At 45.5% G+C, this 18683-nt stretch overlaps 1 protein-coding gene across 3 annotated transcripts in view; it reads left to right on the forward strand.

The window, feature by feature from the left end:
* The window catches only part of GNG4 (G protein subunit gamma 4), a 100571-nt gene that overhangs the window by 66635 nt on the left and 15253 nt on the right, over positions 1–18683 (forward strand). For all 3 annotated transcript variants that reach the window (XM_054660529.2, XM_009441703.5, XM_009441704.4), the window contains one exon: positions 976–1084. In XM_054660529.2, the coding sequence (XP_054516504.1) occupies positions 986–1084 (99 nt within the window). In that variant the 5' untranslated portion in view covers positions 976–985. The remainder of the gene's footprint in view (positions 1–975; positions 1085–18683) is intronic.

The raw sequence follows: 18683 nt of genomic DNA on the forward strand, positions 1-18683 counted from the left end.
TCCTCCCACCTCATCTGTACCTTTGGGAGCCAGTGTCACTTGTGTTTCTGCTCTCAGTGACCTGTCCCCAGCTCTCAGGCTTTAGTTTTAGGCTTCCTTTGAAGCAGATTCTCATTAGACGGGGCAATTGTGATGTGTGTAGCACATGCTTTCTGTGAAACAGGTAGCACTACACTGGTCTTAGTCACGGGGCATCAATGTGTGTAGGGTTAGGGAGAATTTCTTCTGCCTCCCTCTAGAAAATAAATCTATGCTTGGGATAGGGAAGAAAGAGAGAGAGAGAGTGTGTGTTTGTGTGTGTGTTTATTGTTGAAAACAAACTCTCAACACAAAGTCTGTAAGCTTTTTGGAAGGACAACAAATTAAAATTAATAAAGCAATTTTATTCATTAGAAATGTGTGTTATGAGCCATAGATTGTTAGGAGAGGCCATTTGAGACACTCAGCTAGGCTTCAAAGCTTTGAGTTTGAGTTCTGGATCCACAAATGTTGGCTGTAGGATCTTTGGCTATTGGTTTAATTTCTCTGATTTTTGCACTTTCTTCCTTTGCAAAATAGAAATTAATATTGTCCCACCAACTGTATGGGCTGCTAGAGCAATGAATGAGCAAATGTGTGTGAAGGTGAATGATGACTCACAAAGCACTATACGAATGTCCAAGCATTACTTATGGTCGTGGTGGTGATGGTGGTGGCAGTGGGGGGGGTGATGGAGAAGTCATTCTGGAACCTTCTGTTCTCTTCTCACTGTCCCCAGGACTGAGAAAGTTTTTCCAAACAAAAGCATCATGTCTTGCTCCTCTTATTCGAATGAGGCATTCCTTTCTCTTATCCCAGGAGGGTTTTCTACCAAATGCTGTCCATGCTCCCAGATGCTCCCTGGCTTGGACAGAGAAGCTGTAGGTGGTGGGAGGTGGGGTTCCCCTATCCTTGGAAGAGCAGCTCTTCTAACCCTTTTACTTTGGTTACTTCTAGGGGCAGTAGAATGAAAGAGGGCATGTCTAATAACAGCACCACTAGCATCTCCCAAGCCAGGAAAGCTGTGGAGCAGCTAAAGATGGAAGCCTGTATGGACAGGGTCAAGGTAAGCATGCATGCGTCAGCCCCACCCTCCGCCCGAAGCTCAGCTCAAAACATTCCTCCTGCTTCCAAAGCAGACTTGTGAGAGAGAGTTAACACGTCACCCAGCAGAGCATGCAGCCAACCTTGGCAGCTGTAACATTTACAAATGAGTGTTTGCTTCACAGTTCTAAGTGTGCCCAAGGATTCAAAGGATGCAAAATACACAGTGTGCATGAATTCCGTAAGGAGTCTCCAAAAATAGACTCATAATTCATCTCGGCTCTATTTAGCTCCGTTGTCATGCCAATAAGCAAGAAAGAGAGTTTAGCAATGAGATCAATCACTTTTCTGCTGTGATACAGTGCCTTTGAGGTTCAACAACATCGGATATTTTGACAGGATTATTGTTGAGGGTGGAGCTCTGAACCATGCCTGGGTGTGTCACATATTCCTTTGGGGAAAATGAAGAAAGGTTCCAGACACCTCCCGTTGTATTCATTTCACTGATGAGTGCAGGTCTCTCCACGCTGGGAGGACTGCAGCAAGATGAAGCCACCTCTTCTCCAGATGCCACTCAGAGGTGAGCAGGAGGCCAGGCAAAGCATGTGGCTCTGAACGAGTCCGTGAGCATGGCGCTCGTTGACTGTAATAGAGTTGAAAGGAACCCCAACTCTGGTGTCAGGAACCTGATGCCAGGAAGCTCCATGTGTCTGTGGTCTTGGGGAACACAAATCAGAGGTCTCACCTGGGCATCTGGGATTCAAAAAACACAGAATCCATGGCAACGGGCGACTCCTGAAGCCTTCTATGGACAGAGCCTCCCTGACCCCTCCCCTCATGCTAGTGTATGGCTGGATAGCACCAATACTCGCCTCTGTGTGGACAGTTATTCTTTTCCCCTGGAGCTCTGGGGGTACAACCTCTCCAAGGAGGCAGAAAATATGCACGGAAAGTTACGTGAGGGTATATGAAGCAAGGAAGGAATCCGGCGTGATGTAAGTCAGTATCACCGGACCCGTGTTACTAGAGCATCTACATCTCATACATACCGATACCAACTGCAAGTTACATGTCAGTCCTTGGTCTCTAGACTAGAGGAGGGAGCAAGTTTAGAACCCAGAAAACAATTCTAAGACACAGCGGGTCCCAATAGCATAGAAAGGGGTTTCAAATGAAAGCTGCAGGCATCCCGTGCTCCAGAAGTGCAGACAGGAAAAAGGATGAGGACTGCAGTGAAAGGCATTGCTGAGCACCTAATCTACACTTGAAGGGTCCTGGGAGAGAAATGTGAAGGCGACGGTCTCCTCCGTATGGCTCAGGGAAGCCTTCTCGGAGTTGTGAGCTATGGCTGGCTCTGAGCTGATAATGGAGGAGGAAAGGCCGGTGTGAGCTAATCACAGCTCGTGTGGAGCAGCTGGGCAGCAGGAGGAGCTGCAGGTTGTGCTGGGAAGAGAGCTATGGGAGGAGAGCGCCATGCACACAGGTGCGGAAGCCACAGCCATGAGGTGACAGGTGTGTGAGGTGAACCAACCTGTAAGCAATAGACGGAGTTGTCAGAGGTGAGGAGGTAGTTGAAGCTCTGAGTAATCAAGAGAGGCAAGGAGGGGCGGAAATCGGGTACAGTGTGGAGCAGACAGCAAAGATGCGATCGGGGAGGCAAACACACCAAGAAAATCAACAGAACATGGAGAGTAAACGTGGGAGGCACTAGGGAGAGAGACGTTAGAATCCAACTGTCAAGCCCCATGGCCAGAGACCTGAAAAGACAGTGGGCCCCAGTTTGGGCTATAAGGCAGTTCTCCTTTGCCCAGGCATTCTCTTCTGGCAAGGAAGATAAATTCTGCAATAGCATCTTCACCTGCCACAGACACCGCCCCAGGAGCCCCTGTGAGGACCGGGTGTCTTCAAGAATGAAGGCGTCTTCAAGAGTCACTTAGGCACACACACTGTCACTAAAAGAAAGAGGAAAGTCAAAGACAAATGAGTTACTGTAGGAGTTCATTCTCACATTGCTGTAAAGAAATCCCTGGGACTGGGTCATTTATAAAGAGATTTAATTGGCCTGTGGTTCCACAGGTGGTCCAGCAAGCATGATGCCGGTATCTGCTTGGCTTCTCAGGGCGGAGGGTGTGGAGGCCTCAGGAAATTGAAAATCATGGCAGAAGGTGAAGGGTAAGCAGGCACATCTTACATAGCAGGAGAAAGAGAGAGAAGGGGGAGGCGATACACACCTTTTTTTTTTTTCTTTTTTGAGACGGAGTCTCGCTCTGTCGCCCAGGTGTGATCTCGGCTCACTGCAAGCTCCGCCTCCCGGGTTCACGCCATTCTTCTGCCTCAGCCTCCCGAGTAGCTGGGACTACAGGCGCCCGCCACCGCGCCCGGCTAATTTTTTGTATTTTTAGTAGAGACAGGGTTTCACCGTGTTGGCGAGGATGGTCTCAATCTCTTGACCTCGTGATCCGCCCGCCTCGGCCTCCCTAGGTGCTACACACTTTTAAACAACCAGATCTCTTGAGAACTCACTCACTATTACAACAACAGTACCAAGGGAGATGGTTTTAAACCCTTCATGAGAAACCACCCCCGTGTCCAATCACTTCCCACCAGGCCCCACCTTCAACACTGGGGATTACAATTTGACGTGAGATTTGGGCAGAGACACAGATCCAAACCATATCAGTTACTCAGGTGATACTCAATCAAAGGGATAGGCAGGCCAGATGTGGTGGCTGACACCTGTAATCCCAGCACTTTGGAAGGCCGAGGCAGGTGAATCACCTGAGGTCAGGAGTTCGAGACTAGCCTAGCCAACATGGTGAAAACCCATCTCTACTAAAAAATACAAAAATTAGCTGGGTCTGGTGACGTGTGCCTGTAATCCCAGCTACTTGGGAGGCTAAGGCAGAAGAATCACTTAAACCCAGGAGGTGGAGTTTGCAGTGAGCCAAGATTGTGCCACTGCACTTCAGCCTGGGCAACAGAGCAAGACCCCATCTCAGGAAAAAAAAAAAACGGGATAGGCCGCCATGTTGCTGTGCTGGCCGTAATGGAAACGTGAATGCAAGATTCCTCGGGGGCCTGCCAGAGGCTAATTCAGATCCTGTGGTAATTCCAGGGAGTAGGCCAGTGACAGCTGTGTCAGATTTGGTTCAGAAACAGAGTTGGTGGAAACAGAATGTTGTCATTGAAGAGACAATGCCTGAGGAGAGAGCTGAACCTAGGAACCACATCTGTGCCAAAGATGCGTGAGCACACGTGGGTGGTTTTTGTTTTTGTTTTTTTCTTGCTTGGACAACCTTGAACATTAATTTTTTTAGTTGTGGTAAAATATATATAACATACAATTTATCATTTTAACCATTTTTAAATGTACAATTCAATTCATCAGTATTAGGTACATTCACAATATTGTGCAACCATCACCAGCATCCACCTCCAGAACTTTCTCATCTTCCCACACAGAAACTCTGTACCCATTCAGTGCCAACTCCCCATTCGCCCTGCCCATCCCTGGTGACCACCGTTCTACCTTTTTCCTCTGTGAATCTGTCTACGCTAGGTATCTCATATAAGTGGGATCATACAGTATTTATCTTTTTGTTCCTGTCTTATTTCACTTAACTTATCATCCTCAAGATCCATCTATGTTGTAGCCTGTATCAGAACATCATTCCTTTTCAGGGCTGAGTTGTATTCCATTGCATGGATAGACCACATTTTGTTATCCATTCATCCATTGATGGACACTTGGGTTATCTCCACCTTTGGACTATTGTAAATAATGCTGTTAGGAACATGGGTGTGCAGGTATCTGTTGGAGTCTTTACTTTGGTTCCTTTGGGTACCCACAAGTGGAATTGCTGGATCATATGGTAACTCTATGTTCAACCTTTTTACCTTTTTTTTTTTTTTTTTTTTTTTTGAGAGATGGAGTCTCACTCTGTTGCCCGGGCTGGAGTGCAGTGGCATGATCTCAGCTCACTGCAACCTCTGCCTCCTGAGTTCAAGTGGTTTTCCTGCCTCAGCTTCCCAAGTAGCTGGGATTACAGGCATGAGCCACTACATCCAGCTAATTTTTGTTTTTAGTAGAGACAGGGTTTTACTATATGTTGGCCAGGCTGGTCTCGAACTCCTGACCTCAGGTAATCTGCCTGTCTCGGCCTCCCTAAGTGCTGGGATTACAGGCCTGAGCCACCGTGCCCGGCCTTATGTTCAGCCTTTGGAGGAACTGTCACGCTGCTTACACAGGGGCTTCATCACGTCACGTCATCACCAGCAGTGCACAGGAATTCCCGTTTCTCCACATCCTGACCAGCACTTGTTTTCTGGGTTTTTTTTAATTAATGTATTTACTTTGACAAGTAAAAATTAAAGTCACTCACTATCACGACGACAGTACCGAGGGGGATGGTGTATATTTATGGTGTACAACATGAAGTTTTGACATAGGCATACATTGTGGAATGGCTAAGTCAAGCCATTTAATGTATGTATTCTCTCACATACTTAGTTTTTTGTGGTGAGAACACTTAAAACCTATTCTCTTAGCAATTTTCAAGTATACAATACATTGTTATTAATTGTAGTCACCATGATGTGCAATAAACCTCTCGAATTTATTTCTTCTAACTGAATTTTTTTTTTTTTTTTGAGATGGAGTCTTGCTCTGTCACCCAGGCTGGAGTGCAACGGCATGATCTCGGCTCACTGCAACCCCTGCCTCGCGGGTTCAAGCAATTCTCCTGCCTCAGCCTCCCGAGTAGCTGAGATTACAAGTGTGCACCACCACGTCCAGCTAATTTTTGTATTATTAGTAGAGACGGGGTTCGCCATGTTGGCCAGGCTGGTCTCAAACTCCTGGTCTCAGGTGATCCGCCTGCCTTGGCCTCCCAAAGTGCTGGGATTACAGGCCTAAGCCACCGCAGCCAGCCCTGAAACTTTGTGTCCTTTGACCAACATCTCTCTAATCTCACCACTCCACAGCCTCAGGTAGCCACCATTTTACTCTCTATTTCTATAAGTTTGACTTTTTTACACTCCACATATAAGTGGGATCATGCAGTATTTGTCCAGTGCATGGCTTATTTCATTTAATATAATATCCTTCAGGGTTACCCATGTTTTCTCAAGTAATAAGATTTCCTTCTTTTTTAGGGCTCAGTAGTATTCTATTGTGTAAATATACCACATTTGCTTTATCCATTCATTCGCTGATAGACACTTAGGTTGATTCCATAACTTGGCCAAGTTTGGCTAATTTTGGCTAATTTTGACTAATGCTGCAATGAACACAGAAACACAGACCTTTCTTTGACATACTGATTTCATCTCCTCGGGTTATATACCTAGTAGTGGGATTGCTGGATCATATGGTAGTTCTATTTTTAATTTTTGAAAAACATCCACACCGTTTTCCAAAATGGCTGTACTAATTTAATTCCCACCAATGGCATACCACGGTTCCCTTTTCTCCAAACTCAGCAACACTTGTCATCTTGTGTATTTTTGATAATTGCCATCCTAACAGGTTTGATGTAATATCTTGCTGTAGCTTTCATTTGTATTTCCCTGATGATCTAGTGATGTCTGTTTTTTTAATAATAGTCACCCTAATGAGTATGAAGCTCACACATGGTTTTCAGCCCTAGGCATCCCTGGTTTCAGGGCACAGTGTGGCTTTGCAGAAAAATCTATGTGATGCAAGACTTGACAGAAAAAAAAAGAAAAGGTGCATCTTGGTATCAGCCAGACTATACGAATGTGGAAAGAAAGGGGAGCTGTCAATGACACTCCCAATGACCTCGTCAAGGACGTTGAGGAGGGAAGAGAGAGGAAGTCACCAGGGAAAGGCAATGGCCTTTCTGGGATGGGTACGAGGTTACTGCCAGAGAGGAGGAAGGAAAGAGGGAGGCTGGATAGGAAATGACAGAGGGCAGCCCTGGGGAAGGAGGAGAGGAGCAGTTTTTAGAATCCACTGAACTCGCACACACCATGTCAGAAACACCAGGGCCAGATGACAACACTGAGATGGGCCGGGCGCGGTGGCTCAAACCTGTAATCCCAGCACTTTGGGAGGCTGGGCGGGTGGATCACGAGTTCAGGAGTTTGAGACCAGCCTGACCAACATAGTGAAACCCCATCTGTACTAAAAATACAAAACTTAGCCAGGCGTGGTGGCACATGCCTGTAGCCCCAGCTACTTGGGAGGCTGAGGCAGGAGAATCACTCGAACCCAGGAGGCGGAGGTTGCAGTGAGCTGAGATTGCACCATTGCACTCCAGCCTGGGTGACAGAGCAAGACTCCACCTAAAAAGAAAAAAAAAAGAAAACACTGAGATGGATTTTCCAAGGAAGAGGAAAAGGCCAGGCCCATACTGACTGCATGGTGAGAATGCCTAGCAGGTGAATGTGCACACGACGGTAGGGCAGGCTGCATGGGAACCAGCTGGAGGGTCCATGGGAGGAATCATGGCAACTCCCAGGCTCACAGAGCTGGCTTCCAGGTGAGAGCACAGCAGATGGGAACCCAAAGAGGACATCCCAGGCGAGGGCAGGTACCAGCAGGAAACCAAAAGGGAGCCCCCGGGATGGCATGGTATGTAGCCAACCATAGGGCCCACCACCGGGCTCTGTAGCTTATTGTGCTCAGGAGAGTGTCTAAGGAGGAAGGAAGGAAAAGAAGGCATTTGCCGCCCAGGAAAATAAGGGGACATCTGTCACTGGGAAGAGAAAGGAAAATATAACTGCATTAAGCAGTTCTGGGGTTGCAGAAGTAAGAAAGGGTAATAGTGCCAATTCAGAGAGCTTTGCACGATTCGTGGAGGAAAAACGTAGCTGAAATATTCATTATTATCTTGAAGTTCTGCTTGTCCCCATTTGCACAAAAGCAGAAGTGCAAATATAGACGTCAGTAGGGGATATAGATTGAGGCATTACACCACAAAGCCCACAGCAAGATCTTAAACCCACACACAGTGTGCTTCAGAGACCTCCTTCCTACCTCCATTCATTTAATGTTTATCGAGAATCCCCTGCTACTTGGCCCTTCTCCCAAATTACCACCCCCACTCCATGTGACTCTTCATCTTGCCTAGAAGCACATCAAAGCATTTCCCAACAAAGATGTGCGTTCTTTGCAAACTCTTATCAGCAGCTAAAAACAAGTAATGTCCTCCAGGTTGTCGCAGGCATGAGGAGGATTCACCATAGAACCTGTATAGCCTCACAAAAAGCACAAAGCTTGGAAAATAATACCCAGCTTTCTAAAAAAGAAATAAAGAGCACATGAAAGATGAATTTTGGAAACTATATGGGTTCTAAGGGAAAGAATACCATCATAGCCTTATTCTTTTTCTCACCCATCAGAAGTTCAAACAATCTAAAACTCTATTAGAAAAGTACATATATGGTTGGGCGCGGTGGCTCACGCCTGTAATCCCAGCACTTTAGGAGGCAGAGGCAGGCAGATCTCGAGGTCAGGAGATCGAGACCAGCCTGGCCAACATGGTGAAACCCCTCTCTACTAAAACACACACAAAAAATTAGCCCGGCATGGTGGCACACACCTGTAGTCCCAGCTACTTGGGAGGCTGAGGCAGGGGAATCGCTTGAATCCGGGACGCGGAGTTTTCAGTGAGCCCAGATCACGCCACTGCACTCCAGCCTGGCAACAGAGTGAGACTCCGTCTCAAAAAAAAAAAAAAGTACATATATGACATTGATCATTAAATAGAGAAAATCCGACAAGCGGTTATGGCAGGTCTGAGCTGAGCAGAGTGTAAGAGGCCTCACTGGAGAAAACAGTGTCTGAAGCCAGCCTGCGCAGCCACAATGCAGAGTTCAGCCACTGAGAAGGCGTTCTTCCAAGGGTGAAGTGCAGCGCTCCCAGACAGAGCCAGGACACAGGCTCTCAGGCGGGTTCCACGCTGCCTTCCACATGCCATCCCTCAGGGTGCCCTGATTCTCCTGCCCCACAGGAAAGGGAAATTGCTGACATTGGGTCAATCCTATGTCTGTGACTCATGAGGCTCTGGGGTGGACAGACACCCTTGAGCAAGCCCAACTCTCAGCCAGGGACTAGAAGCAACTGATGGAATGGCCAAGGAAAACTGGCCAAGGAACATTCTGCCCAGTCTCATTTGTCCTGGGAGATAATTTCAACATCCGTGGGGTGGGTGTGCTCACAATTCCTACAAGGGCTGCCCTTAGGCTGAGATTAATTTTGTGAGCACAGGCTTTATTTGCTGAGTGTTGACAGATCAATATATTGTTGGGCCTGCGTTCTATAGACTACTGAAAACATGAGTGCAGGAAGAGAGGAATTTCAGGTGATCGATGCACTAAAAGTTGAAGCCCAAGAGACGCAGGAGAACTGGCTACACATGGCCCTTGACTTACAATGGGGCTACCTCTCAATAAACCTATTATAAATTGAAAGTTCAACTTACGACATTTTCAACTTACGATGGGTTTATGCGGATGTGACCCCATGGGAAGTGGAGGAGCATACTGAATGCGTATTGCTTTCTGCCACTGTAAATTCGAAAAAATCATTCAGCCAGACCATCGTACGTCAGGGACCCTCTGTATTTAGAGTGCGATAGTGCAGAAAGATACTGACATCAAAGAAAAGAGGTTGTGGCGAGGCGCAGTGGCTCGTGCCTGTAACTCCACCGCTTTGGGAGTCCGAGGTGGGTGGACCATTCAAGGTCAGGAGTTCGAGACTAGCCTGGCCAACGTGGTGAAATCCCATCTCTACTAAAAATACAAAAATTAGCTGGGTGTGGTGGTGTGTGCCTGTAATCCCAGCTACTCGGGAGGCTGAGGCAGGAGAATCACTTGAACCCAGGAGGTGGAGGTTGCAGTGAGCTGAGATTGCGCCACTGCATTCCAACCTGGGCAACAGCGGGAGACTCCATCTCAAAAAAGAAAAGAAAGAAAGGATTGTGTCGTGACAGATACTGGCAGTTATTAACAATCTTCCTTCATAAAAACTAAGAAAAATGTGGAGAAAACAGAAAAAGAGAAAGAGCTACTTTTTAAAAGGGTATAATTTGGTGCTTAAAAGAAAGGAGAACAAATAAAAAAATAGGAAATGCAAGGACACAAAAGTTGAATTTAAAGTCTTTGAGATATTTCTCGTATATACTCTCTTTATTCCGTTGATAATTTATTTAAAACCATAAATAAATGAGAGTGGCTCAAACACATACCTAAGCATGGAGCTTACTTAAAGCACTTCCAACAAAGAAGCAGAACATCTGGTGGGTTGAAGTGAGAATGTGAAAAAGTCATATCCTTTTCAGGGGCCTTTAATGCTTGTTTAGAAAATACTACTACTTCTCTGTTCATTAAAATGGTACTTGCTTTTTTGTTGTTGTTGCTGTTTTTTGAGATGGAGTCTCTCTCTGTTGCCCAGGCCGGAGTGCAGTGGCGTGACCTCGGCTCACTGCAATCTCTGCCTCCTGGGTTCAAGCGATTCTCCTGCCTCAGCCTCCCGAGTAGCTGGAATTACAAGCCTGTGCCACCATGCCTGGACAATTTTTGTATTTCTAGTAGAGACGGGGTTTCACCATGTTGTCCAGGCTAGGCTTGAACTCCTGACCTCAAGTTATCCTCCCATCTTGGCCTCTCAAAGTGCTGAGATTAGGTACTTGTTTATTTTTAAAATTTTTGAAAAATGCTGACAAGTATAAAGAGGATAATTGGAATGATCTATAACCACTACCTTTTGATGTTTTTCCATCTATATTTGTTTTACATTTATTATAAAACTGGGGCCATAATGTACACTTATTGCTTTTTTATAACCTGATATGTCACTGAACAGTATATTGTGATCGTATAACAAGGCCAGGAAATATTCTCCTAAAATGTCATTTTTAATATCTATTTTCCCCCGATGTACAATAATTTATTTAACCAGTCTCCTATCCTTAGACATTTCAGTTATTTCCAATTGTGAGTCTTTTTTTATTTTTCCTTTTTTTTGAGATGGAGTCTCACTCTGTCACCCAGGCTGGAGTGCAGTGGCACGATCTCGGCTCACTGCAACCTCTACCTCTCGGGTTCAAGTGATTCTCCTGCCTCGGCCTCCTGAGTAGGTGGGACTACAGGCGCCCGCCACCACGCCCGGCTAATTTTTTGTATTTTTAGTAGAGACGGGGTTTCACTGTGTTACCCAGGATGGTCTCGATCTCCTGACTTTGTGATCCGCCCGCCTCGGCCTCCCAAAGTGTTGGGATTACAGGTGTGAGCCACCGCACCCGGCCGTGAGTCCTATTTTTTTTGTTATCGTACTTTAAGTTTCTAGGGTACACGTACACAACATGCAGGTTTGTTACATATGTATACATGTGCCATATTTGGTGTGCTGCACCCATTAACTTGTCATTTGCATTAGGCATTTCTCCTAATGCTATCCCTCCCCCCTCCCCCCACCCCTTGACAGGCCCCAGTGTGTGATGTTCCCCATCCTGTGCCCAAGCGTTATTGTTCAGTTCCCACCTATGAGTGAGAACATGCAGTGTTTGGTTTTCTGTCCTTGCGATAGTTTGCTCAGAATGATGGTTTCCAGCTTCATCCATGTCCCTACAAAGGACATGAACTCATCCTTTTTTATGGCTGCATAGTATTCCATGGTGTATATGTGCCACATTTTCTTAATCCAGTCTATCGTTGATGGACATTTGGGTTGGTTCCAAGTCTTTGCTATTGTGAATAGTGCCACAATAAACATACGTGTGCATGTGTTGTGAGTCCTACTTTTAAGGAAGCACTGCAGCAAGCATACTGGTAGATAAAATTTTCATGTCTGATTATTTCTTTAAGATAAATTCCTAAGGACTGAAAATCTCTTGGCCGAAAGAGAAATATATACTGTCAGGCACTACATAAAAACTGTTTTAGTCAGCGACAGACTGCATATATGACAGTGGTCCCATAAGATGCTAGTACTGTATATTTTTTGACCCGGCATGGTGGCTCACGCCTGTAATCCCAGCACTTTGGGAGACCGAGGTGGGTAGATCACTTGAGGTCAGGAGTTCAAGACCAGCCTGGGAAACATGGCGAAACCCTGTCTCTGCTAAACGTACAAAAATTAGCTGGGCATGGTGGCGCACCTGTAGTCCCAGCTTCTCAGGGGGCTGAGGCATGAGAATTGCTTGAACCCAGGAGGCAGAGGTTGCAGTGAGCTGAGAACATACCACTGCACTCCAGCCTGGGCGACAGAGCTAGACTCTGTCTCAAAAAAAAAAGAAAAAAAAATGAGCACAGTGGCTCATGCCTGTAATCCCAGCACTTTGCGAGGCCAAGGTGGGTGGATCACCTGAGGTCAGGAGTTTGAGACCAGCCTGGCCAAGATGGTGAAACCCCATCTCTACTAAGAATATGAAAATTAGCCAGGCGCGGTAGCGAGCGCCTGTAATTCCAGCTACTTGGGAGGCTGAGGCAAGAGAATCACTTGAACCCGGGAGGCAGAGGTTACAGTGAGCCGAGATGGTGCCACTGCACTCCAGCCTGGGCAACAGAGCGAGACTCCATCTCAAAAAAAAGATATCTAGTACTGTATTTTTACCTTACCTTTTCTATGTTTAGCTGTTTAGATACACAGATACTTACCATTGTGTGACAGTTGCCTACAGTATTCGGTACAGTCACATTTCTGTAATCCTAGCACTTTGGGAGGCCAAGGCAGGAGGATCACTTGAGCTCAGGAGTTTGAAACCAGGCTGGGCAACATAGTGAGACCCTGTCTCTGCTAAAAATTCAAAAAAGTAAGCTGGATGTGGTGTACACCTGTAGTCCCAGCTACTTGGGAGGCTGAGGCAGGAGGATTGCTTGAGCCCAGGAGTTGAGGCTGCAGTGAGCCCTGATCCTGCCACTGCACTCCAGCCTGGATGAGAGAGTGAGACCCTGTCTCAAAATAATTAATTAGTTAATTAATTAACATTTAAAAAGTTTGTAGCCTAGGAGCAATAGGCTATACCCTGTAATCTATAGGCTGTACCCTATTGTGTAATAGGCATTTCCCTTGTTAGATATCCCCGTCATTAAGCGACACATGACTGTATACACAAGAAAGTGTTTGAGTCAATATCAAATTTCCCTATAGAAAGGGATACCAATTTATATTTTTATCAGTAATGTGTGTGTTTTCCCACATTCTCCCCCCAAACACCATTCATTATGCCATGCAAATTTAACAGATGATAATAATAGCAGCCAACATTTACTGATTGCTTAATACGCGTTGTTCTGAACAAGTCACATTAAATTCATTCAATTCTCACAGCAGTCCAATGAAGTGGGTACTCCGTTATATGAAGGAGGAAACTGAGGTCTATGAAGATTCATTAACTTGACTAAAATTCAGCAGCTGAAAAGTGATGAGAGCCCAGGGATAGGAAACCAGGGAGTGTGTCTCCAGAGCCTTCGCTCTCAACCTTTATGTCATACCATCTCTTGATTGCTGACGCCTCGTTATTTTAACATATATTTCATTGACTGTTACTGGGGTTAAACTAATTTTGTATGTTAGATTCTTCTTTTGCTAATTGGCTATTCCTACCCTTTACCCAATTTTCTATTGTAGTACTGTAGAATATTTTAAGGCCAGCACAGTGACTCACACCTGTAATTCCAGCACTTTGGGAGGCCAAGGCAGGAGGTTTGCCTGAGCACAGGAGCTTGAAACCAGCCTAGGCAACATGGCAAAACCCTATCTCTTTAAAAAAAAAAAAAAGTATGTGTGTATATATATATATATATATATATATATGTGTGTGTGTGTGTGTGTATATGTATGTATATATGTGTGTGTGTATATATATGTATATACACACACACATATATACATACATATACACACACACACACATATATATATATAATTAGCTGGGTATGGTAGCATGTACCTAGCTAGAGGCTGATGTGGGAGGATCACCTAAACCTGGGAGGTCGAGGTTGCAGAGAGCCGAGATTGCGGCGCTGCACTCGAGCCTGGGTGACAGAGTGAGACCCTGTCTTTTAAAAATTTATTTAGACTGGGTGCGGTGCTCATGCCTGTAATCCCAGCACTTTGGGAGGCTGAGGGGGGGAGTGGATCACCTGAGGTCAGGAGTTCGAGACCAGCCTGACCAACATAGTGAAACCCTGTCTCTACTAAAGATACAAAAATTAGCTGGGCATGATGGCGGGCACCTGTAATCCCAGCTACTCGGGAGGCTGAGGCAGGAGAATCGCTTGAACCCAGGAGGTGGAGGTTGCAGTGAGCCAAGATCATGCCGTTGCACTCTAGCCTGAGTGACGGAGTGAAACTCCGTCTCAAAAACAAAAAAAAAAAAAAAAAAAAGAAGAGATGAAACTAACGAGTTGGAAAGGGAGGTGGAAAAGCTAAGGAAAGAATTGGAGGGAGGTGGGAGCACCGCTGGAAAGGGTGCAGAGTGGCACACATGCTGTGGAAAGCCGCAGTGATGACCTGGAGACAGGCTTCAGGAAAGTGCACAGGAAACAAAAGAAACAGATGAGTGTCAGACCGAAGCAATTAGAAGCTGATAGAAATCCAGACTGACAAGAGCATTCTCACATTTGTATGCGAATATTCCTGGCAGAGAGAATAAATGGAATAGAAAATACTCTTAAGGATATAACATAAAACAGCTTCATTAAATAAAGGAAGACCTGAATCTGCAGGTCCGAACTGCTTGCCGTATTCCAGAAAAGAGTGTGAGAGAAATGATCGACACAGACACAAATACTGCTGAGGGTCTTAATCTCAAAAGGAAAGAGTGATCTCTCCATCAACAAATAAGTCAATAGCAAAAAGCAAAACAAAAGCAATACTAATAATAAAGAGCCCATTAAGAATATAGGCAGAAGAGGCCAGGCACGGTGGCTCACACCTGTTATCCCAGCACTTTGGGAGGCCGAGGCAGACGGATCACCTGAGGTCAGGAGTTCGAGACCAGCCTGGCCAACGTGGTAAAACCCTGTCTACTGAAAATACAAAAATGAGCTGGGCGTAGTGGTGGGCGCCTGTAATCCCAGCTACTCGGGAGGCTGAGGTGGGAGAATCGCTTGAACCTGGGAGGTCTTCAAACACTGCTTCAGTAAACAAGGAAAGAGGTCATGAGGAATCTAGTGAGCCAAGATCGTGCCATTGCACTCCAGCCTGGGCAACAAGAGCAAAACTCCATCTTAAAAAAAAAAAAAAAGAATATAGGCAGAAGAAGCAGTCAGTTAGGACAAACACCCCTGACTTTGATTACATTTTTTTTTTTTTTTTTTTTGAGACAGGGTCTCCCTCTGTCACCCAGGCTGGAGTGCAGTGTCGTGATCTTGGCTCACTGCAGCTTCCGCCTGCCCGGCTCGAGCTATCCTCCCACTTTAGCCTCCCAAGTAGCTAAGACTAGGTTTTGCCATGTTGCCCAGGCGGTCTCTAACTCCTGAACTCAAACAATCCACTCGCCTTGGCCTCCCAGAGTGCTAGGATTACAGGCGTGAGCCCCCACACCCAGCCTTGGTACATTCTTAATATGTGTTAGGTGCTTGAATTTTCACACCATCCCTGAGATGTTGGTGCTATCAGTACCCCATTTCACAGACAAGAAAACAGGCCCAGGCCAGGTGCAGTGGCTCACACCTGTTGTCCCAGCACTTTGGGAAGCCAAGGCGGGAGGATCAGAAGAGGTCAGAAGTTTAAGACCAGCCTGGCCAGCATGGTGAAACTCCATCTCTACTAAAAATACAAAAATTAGCCAGGCTTGGTGGTGAGCACCTGTAGTCCCAGCTACTTGGGTGGCTGAGGCAGGAGAATTGCTTGAACCTAGGAGGAGAAGGTTTCAGTGAGCCGGGATCACGCCACTGCACTCCAGCCTGGACAACAGAGCAAGACTCCATCTCAAAAAAGAGAAAAGAAAAGAAGAAAAGAGAAGAAAAAAAGAAGAAAAAAGGAAAGAAAAAGAAAAGAAAAGAGGTCCAGAGTTGTCATTTGATGAAGGAAGGATACAAACCCAGAACCTTGGGTACTATCATTACACTACAGTGCCTCACCCACAAAGGAGGAAAATATCAGTCTGGACAACACTTCCCCACAGTTCTGAAGATGTCAGCCCAAGGAGAAACAGCATCTACAATGAAATCTCTACCCAACCAAGTGGCCATTTATGTCCATGGCAACATAGATATATTCTCAATTATGCAGAAGTTTAAATGTAATGCAAATACGTGCTGCTTTTCTTTAGCAAACTTATTTTATTTTATTCCATTGAATTTCACTAAAGGAGATACAGATGTGCATAATTATGTTAATTTACACATGATAATATACATTAAGACCATAAGAAAGCTGAGAAAATGCCTGCTCAGTCAAAAGGTCTTCCCAAGCAGGGGCTGAGGGTCTTGCACATGGCTGGATCCACACACAATCTGAGTCATAGGAGGCATTGAAGGCACTGAAGGATGGGCTTGATGTACTTGGAACAGCTCAGTCACCTGTTTTGATGCAGGGCCTGTTGCAGGTGTGATGACTAGAGCGTGGATCATGAGTGCTAAAGGAATTTGCCAAGGCAGTCATAGGTTTAAAAAAAAAAAAGCAGATTTATTAGAAGGAAAGTATGTTGCAAGGAAGCAACGGGCAACACAGCAGAAAGGGACTGTCTTCAAAAAGGCAGGGGCTGGAAGGAAGCTTTATAGGGTCATGCTGGAGGGGGTTCGTGCAGTTACAGTCCTGCTGCTGGGGCTACGTGCAGAGTGAGGGAACAGGATGTTGTGCAAGGGCCTGTTTGTGGTTAGCCGTCTCTCAGAACAATTGTTCTCCCCAACCTGGGACCCCTTCCTCATTGTTGCTTACTTATCAGGATTCCACAGGGCCCAAATCAATATTATAGAAATGGGATCAGGTGAGACAATCCATGTATCACCTATGAATAGACTCAAAAGAATTGGAAGTAGGGTCTTGAAGAGAGATCTGTACATCCATATTAATAGCAGTTTATTCACAATAGCCAAGGCATAGAAGCTACCTAAATGTCTATCAACAGATAAATGGATAAACAAAATGTAGTGTATACTTAAAACAGAATATTATTCAGCCTTAAACAGGAAGGAAACTCAGACATGTGGGACAACATGAATGAACCTTGAGGACACTATGCTAAGAGAAATAAGCCAGGCACAAAAAGACAAAATATTGTATTCCACCTATATGAGGTACCTAGAGGAGTCAAATTCATAGAAACAGACAGGAGAATGGTGTTCTCCAGGGCCTGGGGGAAGGAGAGAATGGAGGGTTGTTTAATGGAAACAGAGTTTCAGTTTTGCAAGTTCTGGAGACAGATGGTACTGATAGTTGCACAAGAATGTGAAAATACTTAATACTACTGAACTATATACTTAAAAATAGTTAAGACGATGCATTTGATGTCATGTATGTTTTATAGAAATACACAGATATGTGTATATATGTACACATATATTTGTATAAACATATAGTCCTATAATTAAACATTTTTTTATGCTGGGTGCAGTGGCTCAAGTCTGTAATCCCGGCACTTTGGGAGGCCAAGGTGGGAGAATTGCTTGAGCTCAGGAGTTTGAGACCAGTCTGGGAAACATAGCGAGACCACATCTCTAATAAATTTTTTTTTTTTAATTAGCTGGACATGGTGGTATGTGCCTACTTAGGAGGCTGAGGTGGGAGGATCACTTGAGCCCAGAAGACAGAGGCTGCTTTGAGTTATGATCTCACCACTGCACTCCAGCCAGGGCAACAGAGCAAGACTTTATTTCAATAATAATAACAATACTTTAAAAAAACTGCTTTCAAGACGAAGTTATCTCCAAATCCAGCTTCCATCGCTATAGAGCATTCAGAACCAACAAGTCTTCGTGCTGTTGGACCTGCTGTGCTAGAGGGCTTCATGTCCATCAGATGAATATTAGCATTCCCTCTGAGTCTGTATGAGACTGGGCTTGATGCATCCTTCATAGCACTTGCCAAGGCACCACTCACACCCAGATCTTCAGCACTGGTAGCATCCCCGTTCTCATTAGATAGCACCGCCATTTTCCTCAGTCTCTCCTATCTTTTAGAGCAGCGGTCTCCACCCTTTTTGGCACTAGGAACTGGTTTCATGGGAGACAGTTTTTCCACAGGTGGTGGGGGACGGTTTGGGGATGATTCAAGCGTTACATTTATTATGCACTTTATTGCTATTATTATTACATACTCACCATAATGTAGAATCAGTGGAAGCCCTAAGTTTGTTTTCCTGCAACTAGACAGGACAGGTGTTGGGAGACAGTGACAGATCATCAGACATTAGGTTCTCATAAGGAGCATGCAAGCTAGATTCCTTGCATGCGCAGTTGACAATAGGGTTCACGCTCCTATGGGAATCTAAGGCCTCTGCTGATCTGACAGGAGACGGAGCTCAGGCGGTAATGCTCACTCGCTCGCCGCTCACCTCCTGCTGTGCAGCCCTCTTCCTAACAGGCCATGGACTAGTACTGGTCCCTGGCAGGGGGTTGGGGACCCCTGTTTAGAGCACTGTTGAAAGACAGAACACTCACAATTTCACTCACCATGGAGACATCAGTGTGAGTCACCACTCTCCAAA

The sequence above is a fragment of the Pan troglodytes genome, chromosome 1 (assembly GCF_028858775.2).
Source record: "Pan troglodytes isolate AG18354 chromosome 1, NHGRI_mPanTro3-v2.0_pri, whole genome shotgun sequence".
NCBI classification, from domain to species: Eukaryota; Metazoa; Chordata; class Mammalia; order Primates; family Hominidae; genus Pan; species Pan troglodytes.